General features: G+C 40.8%; 1 protein-coding gene across 4 annotated transcripts in view; it reads right to left on the bottom strand.

The window, feature by feature from the left end:
- Nucleotides 1-25433, bottom strand: part of SEMA6A (semaphorin 6A) — a 116559-nt gene that overhangs the window by 49832 nt on the left and 41294 nt on the right. For all 4 annotated transcript variants that reach the window (XM_087741527.1, XM_087741526.1, XM_087741524.1 and 1 more), the window contains exons 2-7: nucleotides 15455-15592; nucleotides 12666-12783; nucleotides 7476-7536; nucleotides 5913-5975; nucleotides 4954-5055; nucleotides 2058-2148 (exon numbers count right to left, since the gene is read on the bottom strand). In XM_087741527.1, coding sequence (XP_087597653.1) covers nucleotides 2058-2148; nucleotides 4954-5055; nucleotides 5913-5975; nucleotides 7476-7536; nucleotides 12666-12783; nucleotides 15455-15554 — 535 coding nt within the window. In that variant the 5' untranslated portion in view covers nucleotides 15555-15592. The remainder of the gene's footprint in view (nucleotides 1-2057; nucleotides 2149-4953; nucleotides 5056-5912; nucleotides 5976-7475; nucleotides 7537-12665; nucleotides 12784-15454; nucleotides 15593-25433) is intronic.

A 25433-nucleotide genomic window follows, 5' to 3' on the forward strand; every position in this document is an offset into this window, starting at 1 on the left:
TTGGGTGCTGGGCCCTGGAGGCGCTAGCACTGAGGACATACCCAGGACAAAGCAGAGAGGCTTCTACTGGTCAAGATCTCCTCATTGCACTTACAGACAAAGTTTAATTTCAGCTGAAGATTTAAAAATCAGACTGTTTTTTGTTAGTCGGACTGTACTCTTTGTTCTGAGCCCCACAATTCGCATCATTTTTGGCTATTTAAAAATGGGCTTTTTTTCTTAGCAAAACCAGAAAAAATAATTACAAAAACAGCAGATACTAAAACCAATTTTAAAATAGAATAAAAAGCTGAATTGTTTAGATATGGGTGTCTGAACTCATGTTAATACAATCACACATTTATTTTCTTTCCTGCCAAGTTCCTGAAGACCATGTGATCAATTACAATTTGCGCATATCAGCTGTAATAACTACAGGCTGCAAGAAGAGCCATATTCATGTAAGTGCACCCAGCAGACTCAGATGAGCTGGATTAGTGCCCTAAACTGCTCTGAAACTGCTTTTCACTGCACTCTGAAAAGTTATCATGGGTATCAATACGTATGGCATATCAAACAGTGATTTTCTGAAGCTAGCAGATTTACAGAGTATATTCTACAAGAATTCATTTGAACAGTATCGAGTTTACTCTGAATCATCATGAAAGAGTATGATCATTTCTATAGATTTTCCTTTTATTTTCAAATAATGCGAGGACTTCTTCAGTGACAGAGTGGGAGCCATCTTACCAAACTTCAGCTGCATGCAAGGTAAATGTCTACGTTAAGTTGGTCATAAACGCTTTCTTGGCCAGTATAGTGAGAAAGACCCTTCTGAAAGGTGATTCAGGCTGCCCTAAGGATAGGGAATCTGAGACATATGAGATAAATCTTTGTCTGAAGGTGTCTGTCTCTTTCCATGGTTTATGAATTACCTGCTACAATCAGAGAATTTCTATTTTCTGTTCTTTTGACTGTAATTAAGAAATTACATACTACCACCATCATCATCACCATTATTTTTGAAACAAAAGGACCCACCTATTTACACTATAGAGAGTAAAAAAAAAAATTGCAACCTGCTATAAAATCTCTCCTTTGCAAGGCAGATGATGCCACCTCAAACACAGTAGTGCTTAATACAGCCTTTCGGTCACAGACTCAGTTGAGAGTGGCTGGAATACTTGCACTCTCTTAAATCTTCAGAGGAATAGCTAAAGTATTTCCACGTGAGCACCCAGGCTCTGCTTTCTAGCATCACACCTGCTGAAGAGGACTGACATTATCATGGGTGACTTCCATACTATCTTTACCACCTATTTTACAGCCAAATCTAAGAAAAGATCAGTAGGGTTCACACTAAGAGAAGTTCAATAAAGAAACAATTTTAATCAGGAATTCATGAAGAGAGGTACAAAAATACCATTTCACAATCAACAGCCTAAACTTACCCCATTAATAAGCACTGACTTTTTTAAAGTATTGTAGTAGAAATCAGAGTTAACTGTATTCTGCTGCATACAGCATAAACCATTATTAAGAGACAAACTTCTCTCCTTTGTCTACAACAGCTAGTAACACCACATTGAGATGTTTTCTGCTTTAAACAAAATCACCTTCCCTTTCCTTCTAGATCTAGAAAAGGGGACATCACAGCATGTTCCCTAACTTCCTTTTATTATGAAGGTTAACTTAAGCTTGGAGTTGTTAAAGAGCACATCCTGCCCACTCCTCATTAAAGTTCACACAGGCCCTGACTTTCCTTGACTTTTGCAGAAGCCGGATGCAGCCAGAAATGGTGCCTCACACTGGTCTGGCATCATATTATCACGAATTCAGGAAATACTGAAATATCGAACCAGGAAACTGAGGCTTCAGGCAATGCTTATGGTAGTGAAGTTAATCCCAGAGAAGGAAAGGCTTCCATGCTAGTGATTTCCTTATGCCCCTTATTTTTAGTCATTATTCACTCCCTTTGCCACCCTTCAGATTTTGGCATTCTGGACTCAAGAGACACAGTGCTATGGCGAGCCTGCATTGCAGGACAGAAAGCAAAAAGTTTATCTCTGTCACTTTACCTGCGAACAATGCAACGTTGGCATGCTTTGCATCATAGGGACACCTGGCCATTCCACTGAATTCATCTCCCAGGAACTCCAGGGTATCCGTCTGAAAAATGAAAGGTAGCTCCTCAGATGACAGAGAAACAAAACTTCTTACCCAGGATGAGTCTTATCACATTGTTTCTTCTTTTCTGGGCAGGGAAGAAGGTCCTTTCTCTAACTGTGCTCATGACTATAAATTAAGAACCTGACAAAAACCACGGTGTTAAATAAAATCAGTCTGAAGAAAGTGCATCCAATAAATCAGGCATTCTTTTGGAGTTAATCACTCTTACCCCGACACATTTTACAAAAGTCTTCAGTCTATATTTTATCTGTACACAAGCTTCCTGTTGAACTGTAGCAGGCTATGTGGTCTGTGGTTCTGGCAAGGATTCAAAATTTATCCTCAACAGTGATCCAACAGAAGCGCTCTTATACACAGAAAAGACCACAAGCCACAGCAGTCAGAAGAAACAACACTAGGACAATTATCTGTGTGTGCATTTTTCTCCCCAAAGTCCGGAGATCCTTCTGCTCTAGTCTCAACAGTGGTGCTCTCTTCCTTGATTTGCATACTCAGAAGGATGCTCTCCAAGTCTTACTGTATCAGTTGAGTCTGTGTCATGCAGAAATCCTCTTACCATCAGGCAAGAATTAATCTGTGCAGGAACTGCAAAATCTGAGGATTAAGTGTAACTCCTGGGAAACAGATTCACCCCAGGCACTGATAATGATACAAATATTACAGATCAACTTTACGGTAAGTTCAAGAGGGTTTAGTGAGCTATGGGGGAAAGGTACAGCTCTTACCTCTTTAAGATTCTTATACTTCCATATTTTGGGACTAAGAATCTTTCAAGCATATTCAAGTAACTTGAGCAGCTCATACTGTATAAATCATATGCGGTGCAGATTCACAGAGCATGAAAAATAACCCACCCAGTACCATCAACTACTCCAATCAACTTTTAGCTCATATATTATAGCACCCAAGACGTCCAGTGGATGATTTGTCATCATTTGTTTTCTGTCATGTATCACTCCTGTCAAAATCCACTTTGAAGGGAATCAGTTGTGTTTACTCAAGGGCTTTCACGTGATAGTGAGAGGAAACGAGTTACAGTCCTGAGCAACTTTCCTTGCACCAAGCCCCACACCCCAGGCTCATCCCCACTTCCACTGGCAGTGTGGAGGGACAGCCCTGTTTTGTGTTTGGCACATCTTTAGTGCTCTCTCTATATAATGCAGAAATACATGGAGGAAAAGCCAGGGCAGGTGTTGGAGAGACCTTCTGCTGATTCCCAGAGGTATTGTTATCCAGCCCCCGCAGTTCAGCAACAGGTAAGGCAGTCTGCAGAGGCCATGCATCACAGGGAATGAAACACCTGCAGTAAGGGTAAGGAGGGCCATTATATCCCTCACATCAGGATGCCAAGGAAATCTATATTTGTATTAACAGACAGCTTTCTAGCAAGGGGACTGGTTGAGATTTGTTAGCTGCATTAATGACATTGAGAGGTAAAAAGTGACAAACTGTGCTGGAAGACTAAGTACAGCACTGAGACCAAGAAGCTTCATTGCATGCTAGGAGCGGGATGCAAGGAAAGGAAGAAAAGAAGAAATGGCTGTTAACAGAGCAGCTACCTGTACCACAATTACCATGATGCAGGCTTGTATTTTTATTCAAATTTGATTCTTCTTCCACAGACTGAAAGAAAAGACTACGCTGAGCGTCTCTCCTGTGTTTCCTAGCCTATAGCCTTCATGGTCGTTATACAAGGTAAAGCAGCATTGCAGAAAAAACAAAGAAGAGGAGCAGTCACAGTGAATACCCCTAAGGAAGTTGCTTTCCTGGATGTTAATGTCTTTACTCTGTTTTTTACAATAACTCAGAACCCAATGAAATGAATGAGAATTGTGCCATGACTTTGTCAGAAGCAGCATTAGCAAAGCTGAATTTTCTTTTTCCTGAAGTAGGATGAGAATTGACCTGTGGGACATAGCAGTGCCTGGAAAAGGAGAATCTGGCTATCAAGGGCCTAAGTGAATTAATTTCAAAGTTACTCCAGAGACATCCACTGTTGGGGGATATATCAGATTATACTGGTGCAAGCCTGAGAAAACGGGAAATATTTGAATAAATGGGCCCTGTTAAAATGCAGATGATGGGGACACACTATGTCAAAGGAAGAAATTGGGGTCAAAGAACTATGTTGAGTACCCCTGGACCAGCACAGTTTTCTACACTGCTCTAGACAATGTTTTGGCTTTGCAGATCTCCAGCTAGTGAGGAATAGATCACCCTCCCTGTGATCACCTTTCCCTGTGGAGATGGGCTGTCAATCACTTTTACAGCACACCATGCGATAGGATCTCCCCAGCTTCCATATCTGCTGGGTCCCCAACACTGATCCTCCCAGCTTTTTCTGTGGTAAGCCCCCAAGTGTCTTGAGAACCAGCTTTGGGATTGAGAACAGTACAACAGAGACATTTAAAAGATGCTGCCCCAGAAGTAACCCTCAGCATCAGTCTGTGACTTGATGTGGGTGTCAGTGACAAGATGAGGAACTTTCTGAGGAGTGACCACATCCCCAAGCAGGGATCTGAAGGACTCTGCACCTATGGCAGGCAATGCAAAGTGGCAACCAACTCTGATGTCAGGAGTTGCAAAGAAGTAGGTAATCAACCTGAGCAATCCTCAGAAATCCAATCAACATTGAACTCTGTAGCATTGAAGCAAGTCAGGATAAATGTTACAGAGTTAAATGATGCACTGTTGAATGACAACCTCATGCTGTTGCGAGCATAGTCACAATAAATCCAACAGAAAGACAAGGCATAAATGAAATCCCAGAAACACATCACATACCTTGTAGTTCCTGCAAGAAGGGTTGAATGCATTTGTTCCACAGATAAACAATGTATCCTCATTTCTTTTTAGGAGAACCTTAATAAAATTATGACATTCATCCTGAAGAAGAATAATAAAAAGTATTTCAACTACTGCATTTTGGGTGTCTGGTTTTATTTTTATGCCATGATATTTCATTGTCAGGTCTAAAATGAAATTGGCTGGTAGCCACTGTGATATTCTGGGCTTTATTTCAACTATGTTTAACTGACAATGAGCAAGATGCAATTGATTTATATTCTAGTGGTTTAAAAATGGTTACAAAGAACTGAAGATATGATATTCATATTATAGCTCAGATTTTGCTATTGTTCACATAGGTGAATTTTGTTTGAATGCTGTTGCTTTCATCAAGAGTAAAAAATCTGATCTTCTCATCTATATTGCTGTAAGACAGTAGCATCACCAATGCAATGTATTGGCATAAAGCATCTGTAACTAGATGGGGAAGCAGGTGTAAAGAATCAGAGTCTGCATCTAATTCTGATACCACTTGTGCTAGTCATAGGGTAGCACAGTAGGGTAACATTGATGTGAGAAACAGTCCTTCTACAACTGTACACATTCATGCTTTCTGATGCGTTACACAAACTACTCAGTAAATTCCTGCAGGAGGGTAGACGTCAGCATTTAGCTTTTGAGGCAACGGAAAGCAAAATCAGTACACTAAGCATTATGTCCAAAGTCCCCAGTGCTTTAAGTATTTCAGGATATTGCTGTGGCTCCTGTCATAATGTTTTATCACATTAAAAGTAAACCATTTTTGCAAATTAAAGCCTTCAGTAAGTTGATGGAAAAAGAAATTACTGGCAAGAAGTGAATGGCATGATCCATTCCACATCACAGACAGCAGCCCGAGATAATAGTGAAGCAACTAAACTAAAGTGGCAGATGCAGAAGAAAAGAAAATTGCGTACCTTATGTTTTCCCTTCATTCTGCATGTGTCTACATCAGCTTGTCTAGATTTCCATGTCAATTTCTGCAAGGATCAAGAAAGAAATCAATTAGAGCCCAGAGGTTGTTGCATTTGATTTCAGAAGTCCCTTAGGGGAGACTAGCTGTTGAACATATATTTATTGAAAGCTTTCTGCACCCTTTCTCCATGATTAATTCACCACAACAATGAAAAGATCAGTGATGTGGAGCATTCACTTAATTTTGTATTGCCATCTATTCATTAGACTAGAAACCTATTCCATTTTTTTAAAGCCTAAACCAATGGAATTCAGCAATAGGCCAACTTTCAAAAATATGTGCGCTTTTCTTAAAAGTACTAGATGCTCTCTTCTTTTAATTTGATATTGTTCTGCAAACCAGAATAAACATTTACGGGCTATAAACCCTAACTGGATTCTAAATGAAATACGTATTCTGGAAGACGACATTTTAGATTAGCAAAGAAATCAAATTCAGGTAATTCTTATCACTTCAAGTCAGCTAACAGGCTCAGAGAGTCCTCCACTTATCAAGATGCTGCTGACTTTATCTGCTAATACTCTTCCTCCAGAACATATACAGGTAAATCCCAGCCTGGACTTTTTTGCGGTGAGTTTCAGGAGTGGTCAAATGTGGTAGGCCAATTAATTAAAATAAAACTTTATTTAAAAACATATGGCCTAAGATAGTATCACCTTAGACACTATAGCGACAACAGTCCTGACAGTGTTTCCCATCAGTAAACTGAGGCACTCGTGCATTCATGAAGGGCCCCAAGCTCAAAGAGTAATCATGAATGTTTATTTCCATTACAAGCCTGTGCCCTCACTTTTTCACAAGTAATTGGTCATAAGCTCATCTTCAGCATCATTCATAGTTATGACGAAACATTCTCTATTCCTACAGTGGAATTCATCCAATGCCCAAATTTGTATGATCTTCTGCTGGACCAAGGCTGTGTTTGGCACATGTTACACAATGTGTATGCAATGCAAAGGAGCTGAAGGGAGATTATTTCTGGTATGTTTATGTTAATATACAACATGGTAATGCAGACAAAGCTCTTTTAGTTTGAATGTAACTTCCCGTGGAGATAATGTGAGTACATCTACAAAGTGATATTATAATAAGATTTTATTTAGTGAGTATTTGCATGAGTGAATAAAATTTGTGTGCATGAAAATATGTAAATATCACTTGCTTTTTATGATGAAAGTCTCAGTATACTTAATTGGGATAGTATAGCTGTTACAGAAAACTGCTGAATATAAATGAATAGACGTTTGACAGATGTTCCATCAGGGACCTCACTGTATTTCAGTATGGATTGCTTATCAGCCCAGCTAAATCACTTATCAGAAATTCACAGAGGACATGATTGCTATTCTAGCTTTCCCCAAATATGATTAGCAATGCCATCTTACTTGCTTATTACAGTTTTTACAGCAGAGCTGGCAAGTTGTTTGAAACAATGTCATCTTCCTATTTATTTGAAGCTTGTTCTAGTGTCCTTGGTTTCTGGATGATGATAAAAGCTACTTACTTTGCTAAAATAAATTTCTTCTGTATGTGATGTGTCCATATCAACAGTATAAATATGGTCCCTGTAAACAAAGGCAAATGAATGCAAAGTCAAATGGAGTAGTCAGACAGTTCATTTTCTATGAAGAGAGCTATCTATCACAAGATAATCCATAATCCATTCAAAAAAAGATCACAGGTCTTACCAGGGAACATTACTGACAGCATTGCCTGCTTCTCCCAGAAAAGCACTTTCATATATAAATTATCTTCCTTCCCATTAAGAAAAAAAAGAAAAATGCTACAAAACTTCAACGCAAGATTCCTTCCCAAAAGCAATTATTTGAACAAACAAGATTTTGGAAAGGAGATGAGCCTTATATCATTTCTGCTCTATAGGTCCTACAGCAGACGCCACGATCTAGCATGCAGAAGTTTTTGTGTATCCTGAAATCAGTTACAATAGTTCTTAGGCAGCCTTTGCCAGATTCCTGGGCTAGCAGTCACTGTGCCATATTTAGCCATGCAGGGTTAAAAAGAGGTTAATGCTTTTTTTTTTTTTTTTTTTTTTTTTAAATTATGCATCTAACCTCGGATGTGATAATTTGATTGACAATATGGTAGGCAAAAGGCTGACAGCCACAAAAATATTCCCAGAAATCATTCTTCTCTTCACACACTGGTGGCCAAACTAAACTGTAAAATACTCCTCTGAAAAAAGTTCAGATTTCTTGCTTGCATTTACTTTCCTGTTTTCCTGAGAACCTGTCCCTCTCTACAACTAGCTGACAATCTCTCCTTGGAAAGAGGAAATACACTCAGCTACTCGGGTAAGAGGTATTTTTGAACATTCTCCTCTGTGAAAGCTGAGAACAAGGACATCTCTGCATGGAACCTAAAAATCTGAAAAAACCCACAACGCTGTAGTAACCGCCACATCAAATTGGGACTGACCATCTCATTTTTCCTTGAAATAACGTTGGCTTTTTTCAAAATGCAGGAAGCTGTGCAGCTGGTGCATGATCCACAGCATTGGAGGGGTCTGCTGAAAGTAGGATACAGACTGTTTCCATTTTAGAAATCCCTGCTTTCAAGGTTAGCTTCATTTTATTGCATTTTGGGGAAACAGTGCTATTCTCTTAAATAAAGAAAACACAAAACACTGCTATAAAAGGAATAAGCAACGCTTCTCTCATGTGGAAAAAAGAGGCAGCATTGTTGTGGGGAACTGGCTTTTGAAAATCTACTGTCTGCTGCGGCGCTTGAGGCTGTTTGCTTTGTAAGATGCCAAACTGAGGAGTTGTGGGTTTTCTGCTCTTCCAGACTCTGTCAACCGAGAGCTGTCATTTACTTCCAAGATTGGTTTAATGCTTCAGTTTATTATTTGCCTGACTTTATTGGCAGAGCAGTGGTCAGGGTTGGGGCTGGACTAAAATTACCTATTAGCGTGATATCAGCTTCATAGATTACTTCACGGTTCCCTTTTTATGTACATCACTCTTTGTTGCTGTCACTCCTACTATATAAAAGTGGGAACAAAATCTCTTGAATTGCAAATTAGGTGTGGCTGAAGCTCTAAAAACCTTCTTCCAGCACAGCTCTTGATTTTAATCATCAGTCTTTCTTTCCAGTGGTTATGATTTTTCCCTTTTAAACAAGACAATTAGAAAATGCAGTGGTGGTATTCAGAATGAGGCTTGAGTTATTTAGTTCCACTCTCAATAAAGCAGCTTTCAGGGGACTTACTTTCTGGTTCAAGAAACAGTTCAAAGAAAACTCAGATGCTAAGTTACAGGATCATCTGAAAGAGGTTTAGTATCAGGCAAATTACATATCATTTTCTCATGCCTTACTTGAAACATAGTTGCTGCAATGTCAGCAGAGAGTGAAAGAGCTGTCAAATTCAGGGGAGGGCTCCCTAACCACAGACAATGCGGGATTGTCCTTGCCCTCCTTTTCCCACTGCTGCCCAACTCCTACTATCTACTAGCTGTGGTATGTGTACAGCTCGCTGCTAATCAAGTTATTCTAACACAAATTGACTTAATCCTAGAGCTTCCGTTTCTCCCACCTCCAGTCAGCAGAACCGAGTTTTGTTGCCATGGCATAATCTTGTGGAGGAAGGGAATTTAAATAATGCCACCGGCTGTGCATGACCCTTGGCCACTCAGTGCATCGTCTGGAAATGTGTAACTGCAAATGAGGAGGGAGCCATCCCGATGCTTCGTGGGCTCAATAAACGGTTTTGTACGTACCCATGAGGGCTGACAGATAATGTGAAAAAAAGCTGCCACCACACAAGACAATGGGAGGAGGAGACATGGCAAACTTAGAAAAGGGTGTGTGTGCGCGGGTGTGGGTGAGTGTGAGAGAGACAGCAAGGGAGCACCCTTCCCACGAGAAAAAAGAAAACAGAGCTGGTCCTTTGCAGACTGCAAGCCCGATATTCAGACAGCATGGCTTCATGGGCTGCGGCTGAGTTACTGTCATTTGTACTGGCTGGATATCTCTGCCTGATAATATAAAATAAAGCCTTTCCGGATGACACAAAATTTTATTCGGTAATAGCTAATACAGGAGTCACGTATCCCATATGACAAAATAAGCAACTGACAGACAGAAATTTTGTTCTAGGCCAGTCGCTCAGTAATAAAGTGTTAGCGGTTCTCAGAGTTGGTCGTCTCCTGCACAAGGAAACTGTCTGCAAAGTAAATGCTGGATTTTCTAAAACAAGCAAACAAACAATAAAACCCAACCCAAACCCAACAACCCCAAAATAAAAACTCTCAATGTTTAATCATTTGTTTCGATTGATTTTCAGATAATTGGGTACAAATGTAAACTTAGCATTGCTATATTTCAATGTCTAAAAAAACCAGCATGAAAGCAACATCTGATATGATAGCTAAGCGATTTATGTTAGCTACAGTTTTCAATGAATCTTGTTACAAAACTCTTTGAGAAACATCTTTGATTGTGTATACATTTGCTTCAGTCTCTAGATTTCCTACTACCTCTAAAGGACATGCGGTACCGCAGTTATAAACTTTCATTCACACTAGTTATCAAACGATGACTCATTTTCTGAAGTTTATTACTTGAAGATAAAAATGACCTTTGAATTTTAACTTGTATCGCATAGCTTCTCAGCCCAGCAGGGATCTTATTCAGTAACATGTGGAGGGGGAAAACAATACGTCAAAGCATTTTTGAGTTACCATAGGAAAAAAGCGTAAGAAGATTTTTTGGGCTTGTGTAAGTACAAAACAGACCAGGTCTTTATTCTTTTTTGTAGGTCACCAGACCCTAGGAGTATATAAGCACTCTCATCGTAGTAAGCTGTTTTATACAAATATATAACCACATACTATGTAAGAATGCATATTCACATACCAGTACACATACTATCTCCCAAATATTAGCATTCTTTATATAATTTGTGCACACAGTGGTTTCATATCCCAAAATGTTTTCCCAGGTTTTCCTGCTGTAACACCGGTTGCTTGTGCGCTGCGACAGTCTAATCACGTCAATCTCAGTCTGGGAACAAACTATGAATACAGCAGAGCAAAATCCACAAAGCGGATTTACCACCTTCTCACTGCAAATGATTTCCTAATTTAAAGAAAAACAAATAAGGAAAGCAAAGGGAACTCAGCCATGAAAAGGAGGAAATCCTGCCACCACCTTTCAAACCCCTTCAGCCCACTCCCCCGCCCCGCTCGTTATCCCACTAAATGCAGCAAAAATACTAAGCCTGGAGCTCAGGCAAAGCACAGGGAGGCCTTGCTGTAGGGCTGCTCACTCTTTATGCCCTACAACCAATGCCACCGCAGCTCCCCATGGAAAGACGTGTGCTCTTTGCCTGGACTGGATGCAAGGGCTTGGCACAAGTGAGAACCCAGAGCTCTGCCACCCAGACTCCGTACAAACTGGCATACGTGCAAAACCCAAAGAAGATGCGCTTAGCTGGTAAGGCTGCAATGCCTGGGTAGGTCAACAGGTAGAAGCGTGGTCTTCCTGCAGCCAGGGATACAACTATGTAAAAACAGCACTCACTAACTCTGCTGGTGTAACACAACTAATTACTTGGTGCTGAGTGGAGACCAACACGCAGATCTCCACCGCAGGACACATCCGATCACCCAGAAGATGGGGAGTGGTTTGAGTTGTTTGAGAAGGAAGCCAGGCAGCTACCGGAGGCTGCCAAGGGCTTTGACAACAGGGCTGGTGGCGAAAGGCTGCCTATTCAGCAGCTGTTCCCTTTCGCCTCCCAGCCATCCCACCCACCACTTCTCCCATCTGCAGCAACAGCCTGGCTCTCTGTGGCACACGCAGAAGGGTGTGTATTTCTCCAATGGAGAAGGACCAGGAAACCAGCAGGAAGCAAACGGCTACCAGAGGGGCAGCTTGCAGGGAGGTCCCAAACAGTATCTGGGTCCAAGAGCTCCTAAGCTGGACTACCCACCCTTGCTAATCTGTACCCTTCTTGCATTTATCCTACGCCCATCAGGTAATCCCCACTCTAAGATCGTCAATCTCCTTCACTAACAACAGGCAGGGAGAGGAATTGTTAACGTCTGATCTGTGTCACATTGGCAGCTGTATAAATCTGTGTAGCTCCACTGAAGCTGATGGTGCCATGCTGAGCTACGTGAACTGAATGGGTGGCTCTATATGCAATTTTTATAAAAAGGCATGTGCTGCACAGTATAGCTCTCCAAGCTATACATGAGTACATCAAAAGAACAGCAGCAAAACATGTTTGCCTCTTTTTTGTCTTAAGATATTAAAACTATGCCTAAAACAGCCATGTTACAGTTTAATAACTCTTATCCAAACATGCATTTGTGCAACAGCAGAATCATTCTCTAAAATATGTCATTAATGGTGTGCACAAACAAAATTACAGGATGAGGATGGACTCTCCCCTCCATGGGGCTGAAAATTTCTCTGGCAACTTCCCTCTTGTTGGACTCAAAGGAAGGCAGAGGTCTGTAGTCCTGAAAGGACTATCTCAGCACCTCGCAAAACTGAACCTTAGTTGATCGACTAACAGGGTTTCCAATATGCCTTACTAACAGGCTGAAAAGCTCTCTCTTGAGTGTCAGAAAATCCTAAAAATAACCAGCAGAGAACTCAGAGTATCCATCATCTTTTCCTTCTTCCTGAAAGCAGCAAGTGAGGAGCGGCCAAGCAGGGGACTACTGACCTAGCAGCAACGTAGAGGGTCCTGTTCATGACCATGACCAGCTGGATGTCCAGCCGGTGCCTCTGTGTGGTGTTCCGCCCTGGTTTGTGACCCACAAACACTGGATACTGTCTTGTATCTGCAGGAAGGGACAAAAAAACAGGGTCAAAAGAGAATCACAAACTGAAATCATGCTAACATGGAGCACTATGGGGCCCAGCTATGGCCAAAACCTGTGGTTTCTGTTTTGTCCTGGCACTACAGCTTGGGGTTGGAAGGCACGAGCACAGACGGCTGGAGAGTTCTTCAAGGTTATAATCTTCGCAGCGGCGAAGGAAAAAGTCATCACCTTTGTGAAAGACAAAAATTCTGAGTTTTTACAGACCGTCAAGCTGTTCTGGAGCTCTTGGCACATAGGTACACAGCACTTTCTCACAGTTTTTCTTTCACTGCTTGCAGAGCTTAAATGCGTGCTCCTGGCTGCCAGAGGGTGTCTAGCAGGACAAAGCTGTTTCACAGTGGCCCATCAATCACCACAATGACTGGACTGGTATTGGTTAAAGCAAAAGACTTGGCTCTCCTTGGTTCAAACTGCCAGCTCCCTGGGTTTCCTACAGGATTGGACTGTCATCGTAGAACAGCTGCGGGGATTTCTGAGAAACGGTGGGAAGCCACCACTTGAACTTTATAAAATGAAAGTCACTGCATATTATTTTGGCAATCAGTCTGATACTCCAGTTCTTCTGGCAACTGGACAACAATACTGACTGGAAGCCCAATACTGAGCTTATGCTATCAACGAGTCAGCTTCCCCCACTCTATCAGTCAGCAAGAGAATTTATTCACTCTATTCCCACGATTTTTTTGGTGAGACCTCAGCATACATGGGGTGTGCTGCTGCTCCCCAGATGATCTGTGTATACAACCTAAAACAACAGAGAACACTTCTGACCAAGGGGCACCGTGCTGTTAGACTTCATATGTATACATGATCATGACATCTAGATGCACAAACTAGGGAGCTAGTTAAGTAAACAAAATGACACTTAGAAGAAGGAGGAGGAGGATAAACCTCTGATGAGCATCATCATCAATGCAGAACTGCTGCGGGTGCATGTTATACAGAGCTGACTAGCATCTAGCTATGCCTGTGCCTTTTCCCCATCAATATGCTTTTCCAGAAACCTGGAGCTGTTTGAGGGAGTCTGTTTCTTCAGAAACTGAGCAACTGCTGTACTGTTTTCAGCTATTGTCCTCTAAAAGTATTTTCCCTATTAAGCTTGGTCAAAGTATTGATTCACACTATGGTTTCAGCAAAGCACTTGAGAGTACCATGCGTCAGAAAGCCTGGTGATAAAACTGTATATAAACAGACACTTCCCTGCAAATCAGATGCTGAGAACTCTTGGAGAAACAAATTAAGATACCCAGCCAGGATTTATGTTCAGAAGCTTAATCCTTCTGACCGAGTCCTACATGCAAAATGCCAAATTTAACTGTCAAGCTGTTCTCTGTCCTGTACCGTTTCTTCTGTAACCCATGGATCTAGCATGAGCTGGGGGCTTGTACGCTTATGTGCATTTCAGCATGCCGTGCTGCAGAGGAAGAAATTACCCCATGTTCTGTTTCTCCAAAAAGATCAAGACTGGTTATTTCTGCATTAGCAAGGACGATTAGCATCACCCTTCTGGAAGGTGAAAATGTTGGTGCTGTTCACATTAGACATGTTTCAGCAGGGTTTGCTTCAGAGCAGTTCTGCCCTGTTCTTGTATCCCAGATGCCTATTAGCACTTGAAGCACATCAAGTCTGCCCCTGGAGTCTGTGTTTCAGCTTAGTCATACCCAAGACAGACAAGTTTATGGGTGCCAAGGCCACCCCAAAGCACAGTAAGAAAGGACAATCAAGAGATTCACTTGAATTCAAATTCCTGACCCAAAGTAGGCTTAAACATAAGTCTACCCATTGCTGACTCGCCACTCCTTTAGCATACTTTTACAGACCCAGGCGCTAAAGACTTCCTTTTAAACATCTGAACCTTTGGGACTGCAGAAGACTTTTCTCTGCAGTAATCGTAATTGAGTTGAGATAAATGTGAAAGAATCAGTTATGCTAAGCCTGACTTGCACAGAGAAATGCACAGAAAGCTCTTCACCTGTTTAGCCAGCAAATCTCAATACTGAGTTGCAGCTGTCTGTGTTACCCTAGATTTTGGAGAGTTTGCCAATTACTGCTGGTAAGAAAGAAGAGAGATTCTGTTACAAAAGATTCTTTGTCTTGATTTGGTTTTTAGATACATTTCCAGCTTAGCAAAAAATGCCTAATGCTAAAGCAGAATCCATCAGAGCTTAAAGAAGTAAGTTCAATTACTTGTATTAGATCAACAAATTATGTTTTCAGAGCTCATTTACTTTAGTGTGCTATGCTTGATACTCTGAGGTGCTTCACTGGTTATTCAGAACTACATTTTCACAAGTCAGGTGAAGGCCACTTTGATTATGGGGCGGTGGAGGGGAGAAGGCTTCCTTTGCTGCTGGATAGAGCAAGATATTTGGTTTGATTATGCTACTGAAGTGTCTGTGAGAAGAAGAAAGGCTATGGTTTTGGAAGATCAAGCAGTTTACCACCCAGTAGTTGTAAGTCAACATGAAAAAGTCGTGTTCTTATATTAGTATCTGAGAACGTAAATTGGCTGATCTGGGAGACATAAAGAAAAACAACTTTATTCATTGCAACTGTAACAAAATACTGTTGATTTGAAGTACCTTGATCAGTATTAAGCAAATGAATTCCTCTAGCCTCTTATACTTACAGTTGCCATGCGAAATACTGATCGGCTCAGAATCTTCTGGGAAACCAGCCCCAGCAAAGTGTAGCAGTGTGAAATATAGCAGCAAGGCTTCTGACCTCATAGTAGTTCAGCTGGGAGGCTTCACTTCTTCACTTCACCCTGTGGAAGACAAACAAGGGCTTAAGTGCCTTCCATCGATTCAGTTTTAACCACTGCATACAGAAAGCTAAAAAGAGTCAATGGAAAGTAGAGGGAGCTTTCCTTCTCCTCAAGCCTCTCACTGTACCTGAGGACATATGTATGTTTCTAAGCAGAAACTGCCCTACCACGCCAGTTTCCCTTTAGCCCACGCCCCAGCAGTGCCACATCTTGCTTGAGGATAGACTTAAGTATCTGTGAGTTACGAAGAATTTTCTGCCTCAGCTGCTTATATGCAATAAAGAAACTTCATCTCCTGCACTGATCGACAGCTGACAAGAGTTTTTCAGGAAATATTTTGTTTTCCCCTTCTTTGGTTTATATAATTAGATGATGACACGATGATACACACCATAAATAAAAAAACCCCACACTACATTATTCTGGTTAAAAAGAGATTAAGGGTTATACTACAGGACTGATTCATACCCTGCAGAGTTGTGAATCAAGTGAAGAAACACTGAGAGAGCTTGATGGAGCATGCAGAACATGTCATTGGGCTTTACCATAAAAATATGTACCCATAAATTTAGGTGCCATAAAACCAATACTCCAACTTGCGATAAAATAAGGGAGAACAGAACTGTCTAAACCCAGCATTTTTTCCATGTTCCACTGACGCATTCACTCATTCACATTTCATGTACAAAAATATCCCTAAATCTTGAAGATAAAAGGAACCACAGGGGCCTTTGGATACAGTGAAAGAAAACAGCACATAATACAATAAATAGCTCATAATTCCCAGGCAAATTTCACACAGACGTTGATCTGCAGGGGAAATCAGTGTAAAAGTGGGGTTTTCTTTTCATCCCTTCCAGAGTTTCAAACCTTTGATGCTGCCTGCCAAAGATTCCTTTTGAACAAAGCTATTTTACAGTAGTCTGTCAGTCATTCAAGATTTACGGGCAGAAAGTCAAACTTCATAACCTACATAGTCTTTGAAACTTAATTTGGCAAACAAAGTGCTAGCTTGCCCTTCTGCAACACCATTTAATATTAGATACCTATGTCTCCTTTCTCAATGCCAAAAAAAAGCATTAAAAAGTCTTGAGTGTTGTGTTTTCATTTGTAATTTCACAGAGACAGCTGATTCCTCAACTTTTACCCAACTGAAAAATGTCACAATAATTAATTTGTCTTATCAGATATCTGCTTGAAAATAAAATTTCAACTCCTGTAACTGGATTGGAATAGAGACTCTGTTGCAGGGCGATACAGTCCATAAGGACTAATGATTTATTATAGTCTGTGTTTACCTATTATTATTCAAACACACAAATTGGAAACTTGGCTGATTCTCTATTAACAAAATAACTGACAGACCAAGTTAGACTGAGACTAGAAAAAATAAAATTTAATGTAAGGCAATGACTGATACCTTAACTGAACAGTGTCAGGTAGACGGCAAAGGATAAAAATAGTAGGAATAAATGCAACACAATGCAGACACGGTCTGTCTATTACATCTTATGTGAGAATGCATTCTAGAAGATAGTACATACAAGCCTCAAGAGAAGCATTTCCGTCTAGCACTGGTTAGGCCGATAGCTGTGTATGATTACTGACACAGCTGTGTCTGCCTGCAGACACTTTCTTTACCTGTTTCCTCCATTTGTCTCTTTAATCACCTCTTACATTTTCTCTTGACTGTTAGCTCTCTGGGGCAGGAACTGTTTCTTTCTATTTGTTTCCACGCCCAGCGAAACATCATTTGAGGCCCTTAGGAATACCCAAAGTAGAAATAAGCAGAAGTAAATATAACACTTGGAAACACAGTCTCCCTCAAAAGATTTGAATTAGAAGTAAGATATACACATTAAAGGCGTTAATTCCTTTCTCTCTACACAATTTTTCAAAATGTAATTTTGCGGCTTCAAAAATTTTGCCCCTGTAAGTATAATGCAAAGTGACAAAACTAAGTGCCTTATCTTAATACACAAATAGAATTAAATTCTTTCCTTCTTGAAATTGTTACAGTCCAATGCAGAAGTCTCTTCTGAAACGCACACGAGGAGCAACAATTTAATGGGAAGAAACTTATCAAGCAATCCAATTCTTCCACTTAAACCTTATTCATCCACAGTATCAGTCTGCAGGCTGACAATTCAAACCACTTGGCTCACAGTGAGACTCTGGAGCATAAGAATAACTGCTTTCTGCTACTCCCTATCAGCACATCATCCACTATCTAACAATGTGTGTATGCTATGAGGAAAGCATGACGGTACTGCAGACATATCGCTGCCACTCCACTTCAGAGCTTGAAAAACTTTTCCCATGGGTGATTCTGCACCATCATTCCCTACTTCTCATTCAGACATGTGTACTGCTCTGCGTAAATATATACAGGAGACAGCTTCCAGGAAAATGAACAATGCCCAACACGCTTACTTTGTCATTTTATGTACATGTTATCAGGCCAGATCTTTTTTCTTTTACCTGAAAAGAATTAACTGACAAGTGAACTGACATATTGCCTTCTAACAAAGACTAGATTAGTAAGTTTTTAAATATACGAAATTCTTTGTCATTCTTAAGGGTAGCTTCTAGGGAAGAAAAGAAGGAGAAGGGAGAAAAAAAAGCATTATTCTCTGTTGCTCTAGTGCTAACATAGTTGTTCAAATTGATACAAAGTAAATGCAGAATGTCTACTTTGATCTATCACTGATTCAAGTGGACTACACATCTGTATCAATGCTTGTGCCAATAAAGTAACAACGAGTAGGTCTCAAGTTGCATCCAAAGGCAGCTTTTCACTAGGAGGCAATTATTCAAACATAACATTACTTTTGCTGTTCTTACAATGGTGGAAAGAGCCGTACTGTTTCAGTGGAATTTCAGAAAAGTGCTGATTCGAGAAGGTCACGCTTATTTTTAGCACAAATTTCCTTTTCAGCAAATACACAGCTCTGGTTGGGCTCCTGGGAGTGATGCAAATGTTCTCACTTGCAACTGTGCTGAAACTACTTTCTAATCAAAAGTGCTTGCGAACGCAGTGTCTGATGAAGCATGAGTAGCTAGACAGTGATGCCGAGCCAGTACAGGCACTGTCTCCAAATAAAAGGTTTGCAAATGACAATGGAGAGATCTTCAGTCAATGTAGACCACTGCAGTTCAATCTGGCCTGCATTAAGCTATACTGGTTGAGAGAGAACTGGTTCCAGGTCTCCCTGTTCGAAACATGAGTACCGCTCCTGTTGAAGGAAAGTAGTGGTGACAAGAAGAGTGAGTTTTGGTGGTGTTCTTTTATTAGCAGACATGCTAATAAAATATATCCCTGCAAATGTTTAAGAGCATGTTTATAATCTATGTCTAATGCAATGACTTGTAGCCATTGAGTTTGTGGAGTAGATCAGATTTCTTCCAAGCTTCAAAAAAACCCCAACTAATCTGCTTCTTGCATGCTTAAGACCAATGTAAACACAACTTTATGCAAGATACTTTGGTGCTCTGATTCTTCTTTCTGAAGTTTATGGTTTCAAATACCTATGCAAGATGACTTGTTCTGGTTACTTCCGTGTCCTCTCCTTTGTGTCATATTATGATTAAGTATAAATAAACCATATGATCTCTTAATGTATATAGAAATCAAAATCATGCCTTCCTAGATGGAATCTGTTTTTCTGTTTGTACACTGCAGCCCAAAGATGAACCACTTCTAAGTAAGATGTTTGGATACTAGTGCAATATAGTTGCTATTACTATTATATTTACTCACTCAATGCCTATGTATACATATAAATACACATATACATATTCATATTCATATACCTCCCCATAGATGCTCGACATAGGGGCATTTAATTTTGTAAAAATCATGCTGCTGGCATGAAGGAGTTTCTGAAGCTAAGAAAGTAACAATGATTCCAAATAAAGGAGAAAAGTCTGATTTTTCCGTGACAAGTGCCCTCTGCTATGGCTATCCATGGCTATCTGAGCCAACAAGAAGCCACCATGATGAGCTCTGCTTTTTGCTGATATTTTTAGCATTTAGTGAACAACAGTCTGAGTGGAAATGCATATAGAATAGCTGCTTGGCTATGGAAATGATTACACGGCTGCTGCCATAATACCCTAGTAATCAGGTTATTGTATCTACAGCTTGTAAATTTCAGAAAGGTTATACAAATCACATGAAAAATCCTAAATGGAAGAGCTAACTTCCTGGTAAACACCATGAAACTGTAAGGCCAGATTTGATCCGGAGAACAAATTCAACAGCAACAGCAATGACTGCATAGACATATCTATAAATAACTATTGAAAGGGATGCTCTTCCATGTTAGAAAACCTCCCATCTTGTTGCTTTGGCCTCACTGTACATTCAGCTAACCCCAGTGTAACTCCAAGTAAAATCAAAGTATGTAACCTTGTCAGAATTTTCCCATGGCACAGTAAGCCTGCTCAGTAACGGATAGATCTTGTTATATTCATTTATTACAAACCTTCTTTATACCATGATGGGTTGTTTTCATACACGACAGCTGCACTTCGATCCACAAATTATTAAGCTTAATGTGAGAATTACCAGACAAAATTCAATGGTCTGTGTTATGCATGAAGCAAGGCCAGAAAACCTAATGGCCATAAAAAACCATGACTGTCTTAAACAAATTCCTTTGTTTTTACAAACATGTAGAAATAACTTATTCTTCAAAAACACAGGAAGTCTAGTAAGATGGAACGGCATTTAACCAAACAGTGAGGAAACTAAGAACTGAAGCCAGATGAATTTGAACTACTGCATAAGAAAAAATGCATGACCAGAATAAGTAGCAGCCTCTGTGAACTGACCCTGGAAATACTCAGCAAAAAGCCCTCCTCATCACAATCAGCATTTCTTACCCTGGGAAAAACAGAAGGATCATAAAAAAGCAGGGAAGAAACTGATCTGAGTTGCATAACAGAGGTAACAAAAAGATTTGAGATTCTCCTGCAGTAAGAGCTTTACAGGCATGCAAGTGAATCTGAAACTCACATCCTACTTCAGTGTGTCATTGAAAGAGACTTACAGAGCAAAATCTATCTACCCATACATAAAAAAGCACATATTGATCTACACAGCACACGCTTTGCCATGCTGAAGGCAGTGTGCAGAAACCAGTCGGCTGACCTGACTGCTGTTCCCTGCTATGGTACAGATTTGCCATGCGATGCTGGCAAGCATCATTCATCTCCTTTGGCTAAGCCTTGGGAAATCTCTGAGTGGAAGACGATGTCACTGCTATTTACCCCTTTAAATTCACAGTTCCTAGACAGTGAAAGACAAGAGTTCTGTGCAAGTCAGAGAAAGGAATTAGGAATAATGCAATAACAACAAAAAGAGAGGAATACAACCTGCAGGCTGCAGCTCCCAGAAAACGAGGAAAGTTAGGCCAGCGCAGCAGAGCTGTTCAGGAGAGCATCCTTTATCTATGCCTGTTTGGGTGGTGGGCTAGCTGCTGTTCAACCACCTTGTGCGGCTGAACCTGGCAGCAGAAGGGATCATGCAAAATGCCCAGGCTGAGTGGTGCCAGGGGGATCAGACAGATGTGAGTGAACAGAAGCTCAGCGGGTGCTTGGGGAGCTCAAGAGAGAGGAGACACAAGTGGCTATCAGCAAGACACAGAACAGAGTGCCAGACATTACAACTGAATTGGCACGTGGCAGGACAGTGTCTGGGATGGCCAGCTCTTTTGCTCATATTGTCCTTTCTCTACTGATTGCTGCTCAGTCACCTGAATGGTGGTGCAGGTGGCCACAGAGACTTAATGCCAGCTCTGTGCCCATCATCACTACCAACCTCCAACATCTTTTTGTTACCAATGGTGCAGCCATCATTCATCTTTCCTCTCCTGTCCTGCTCCTGTTGTCTCTACAGCTGGCCATTCATTTAATGTGGCCAAAAAAGCACTCTAGCACTCCAGGTAGCTGGCCCTTATGCCAGAGAGGCTGGTGCATGAATGCATTGGGGTAATCACCTGTACTCCTTCAAATCACACAATAACAAGGGGTCACTCCTGAATGCTGGTGGGGGGAGGTAGGCAGCGCCCAAGGGAAGCCCCCACCTCTCCAGCATCCCTGTTGACCCTAAATTACGTGTATGAAGCACACTCCCTCTCATCTTTTGTGTGTATCAAAAAGTTCTCCCTGACCATAAGTGGAATGAATGGGTGCCCTCTGCTATGCATGCTTTACTACCATTTTAATTGGATTCAGTACTGCTTACTCATTGCCCAGCTGCTGTGGGCTGCACGCCAGACGTGACAATTAGGCCCAAGGGAAAGACACCAATGAGAGCGATTTTGCCTCATATAGTAAGCAACAGCATCTACCTTCATTAAAAAGAATAATACAAACTTCATTACTAGATTGGTGAAACGCAGATACATGGACCATGTGGATCTTCCCACTAAAACTTGCAAAAATGCATGTCTAAAATAAAATTTCAGCCGAAATACAAAGTACTTTTCAAGCAAGTTTCAGGGGTACTTGCTTATTTTGTTCAGGTTTGTGCAAACATGAGTCCTTACCAGCTTTCCTCTCTCCTCGTTTGCAACTTTACAAGGCCATACATCACGCACAATAATGTCAGCTATGATATGTAACATCACTACCTCCTGCTTCAGTAAGCGATAAGCTGAAAAGATCTGGACAAACCCCAGGCAGCACTGACGAGCCTCGGCCTGCCGAACGGTAGTAGCAGGTGTCAAGTCAGTAGGCAAAACTCAGCATGCTTAATGCTGGCAACCTGTCTTGTCAAGATCAACATTACTGCTCGATGCAGCGTAGTGCAAAAAGAAAATGTAAAGAACAAATGGAGGCCTAAACAGGAGAAACCTTCTGCTGACCCGAGTGAGACATCCCCGATGACTGCAGCATTAATAGGATGCTGCTGTTCAGAGAGGGAACAGTCAGATGGAAGATGAACATCTCCCAGATGGAATTAGAAGCATCTCAGGCCTATCGATTTTGGTTGTAACCTTTACTGTAAACAGTCCACGGGGGCCTCATCAGCCACCTGTTCAGTGATATTTGCATTGAAATATAGAGCCAACGCAAACGAGAAAATGGCCACAGTTCCTTGCTAAAGCATCTGCTCTGTTCCATCCCTCTGTCTATGCATCACCAGCAGCAGCAAAGGTACAGGTTTTAGAGGAAAGGGTAATGCAGTGGCACTAGCTCTCTCACACAGCACCAGAAACAATGAATGCTCCATTTGTCACGATGTTGATGGTGGCGGTAGTGGTATTATATCATGCAATATTTCACTTTCTAATAATTGCTCAGTTTCATACTGAAATCAGGCCTGCCAAAACTGGGAGGAAAGCCATCTGTGCCTGGAGGATGACTGCCAGAAACATTTGCAATTTTATTTTAGGGTTATAAACCTGCAGAATGGAACAAAGGCAATGCCTAAATAACCCCTTTCACTCACCACCCCCAACCATGCAAAGCAACAGACCTAACTCTGGAACAGCTTGGTCGGTCGTTACAAAGATGTCTTTATTATTTTTAAAAGCCTCACTCATTTAAGAGATAAAAATAGCTCTATTGATTATTTGTGGGACTTCAGCAAACCTCTGTCAAGGTTTTGAATTGATTTAAGAGCTAAATGTAGCAATCACTGCCTTTTGACAGGAGAGAACGCCATCTCTAATATAGACTTTGCTGTTTCATCTCAGCATGCTTAATAGAAAACAGATACACTACCAGCAACACCATTACTCTCCCCAACCCTCACTTTGCCTGGGAAATATCAGTGCCAGTCAACTGACCTTCCATTCTCTCATCTGAGGGATGGAATAAAAATTATGTAGTTGCAGGTGACCCAAAGCTGTAACTGGAAAGAAATGTGACCTCCCTTTGTTTTCCTCTTCTTTTAGATAACAAAGGTGAAATTCGAAGCCTGATATGTTTTCACAACAATATTGACAATTGTCACTGATTAAAAGTTTGACACAGCCCTGCAGACATTGTCTCAGCTGCCGCATGCCTGCTGTAAACATAACATTAGGATCAGGCAGTAATCCTAAAACAATCCCTACAGCTCAGCCAGCTCTTCAGGTCAGATTCCCTCAGATACCATTTGCTTCTGGTGGTACATACTTAAATGGATTGCAGCCCTTCTTCACCCTCTAACCAGGAAAAAAACCTTAATTTCCAATCCTCTTACATCTGTGTAACAAATCAGATCGATACACAAGGGCATAGGTTAACTTTGAAGAAAAAGTTAGGATCCCATAGAACATAACACTGTGTTTAAAGCTCAATGTAATCACAAAAAAATCTCCTTTGCTTTTTTTTAATGTAAGAAACATTCATGCATTTAATACATGGACCCCAACTACAGTTGGTTGGTTTCTTCAGGAAACTTATCGCATTTATTTGAAATGAAAGTGTCCATTTTTTAAGGTGATAAAACAGCAGAAAAATGCAAATCCTCACATTTAAGTCAGCTGTTAAGTAATCAGAGCACAGTGCTTAGCTTTCATGCAATTTGGCCAGTTCTGGCCCTAAATCCATTTATGCAAAAATTGACTCATTAACCTGGCTTCATTTACCTTGAGTGAAACAGCAAGTTTTGTCAGAGTATTTTTTCAAAAGGCACCAACCAACTTTGTCAGGAAGTGGTTTGATACAACATCAAGCTACATCCCTACCCTCAAAATGTGAATGAAATCTACTGTAACACTGCAAATGCTAAGAACAGATATTACCATTTTTGTATTAATTACTCCAGCTGTGGACACTGTACTACGCAAAATTGCTTTACCCTGACAGCCACCTCTGGAGAGCCCACTGCTTGTTCCACACTGCAATAGTCCAGTCATGACAGCAGGAAAACTCAGGCCAAACCTCAGCATTGTATTCTGGGGAAGGCTGCTCAGCACAAGGACATGCAGACACACTGTGGTCAGCCAAGCTGACTCCTACAGGTGGAAAAAAGGGTAAGGCTTTTCCCTCCGAAAATCAGGCAAACTCATCAGGATAAGTTATGTTTGTCCCTGACAGATAAAAAATGCAGGTAAGCAAAGAGTTCCCCGTATGTATTTATAATTTTAGCCCCTAATTTGTTTATGAAATCAGTTTTTTCAGATTTCTCTGCACCTTGCAGAAGAGCATGAAATAGACTACTGCAAAAATGAAAAATGTCCATAAAACAAACATAATCCCTGACGGAAATTTTAAAAATGCCTATGGATAAGCACTAGCAGGTAGGGAAAAAAAGAGAAGACTCCAAGTGCTAAGAAAAAAATCAAATTAACTGGGAACATTGTCTCTCAGCACTTCCTCTGACATCTCTCTCCCTCAGACATCCATCCATTCACATGTGCCCATACACTTATAGACATTCACCCAAATTTAAAAGGCTCAGATATCACAGGAAAGGTTTTTATTAAAACTTTAGAGAAATTTCATAGATCTCTATCTTTCATGATTACTCTTTGTTGCCCAATGTTTTTTGCTGATATTTTTGGAAACCTTAAAGGAGTAGAATAAATTTGACTCTGAGACAGAAAATCTATATAGTTTGCTTTTCCTCTGAGATGAGCACAATGCTTGCAATAATCCAGTTCCTGCAGTTTGCTAGTACTTGCTAGCTGCAAGTGGCAGACTCCTAGCTTTCCTCTGCCTATATTCATGCCCAACAAATTCCCAAATTTTACATCATATATAATCCAAACAGCTTTATGGACAAGTTAATACAAGAAAGTACATTATCCTCAAGAATGCTTTTTGAGTAAAGGGATCACTTCAATATACCAACATGACACATTTTTCACTCTTCTCTTCATTCCACCACTTCAGGGTTATG

Source organism: Nipponia nippon, unplaced genomic scaffold (assembly GCF_047370975.1).
Source record: "Nipponia nippon isolate SJK-2023a ecotype South Korea unplaced genomic scaffold, ASM4737097v1 scaffold_8, whole genome shotgun sequence".
NCBI classification, from domain to species: Eukaryota; Metazoa; Chordata; class Aves; order Pelecaniformes; family Threskiornithidae; genus Nipponia; species Nipponia nippon.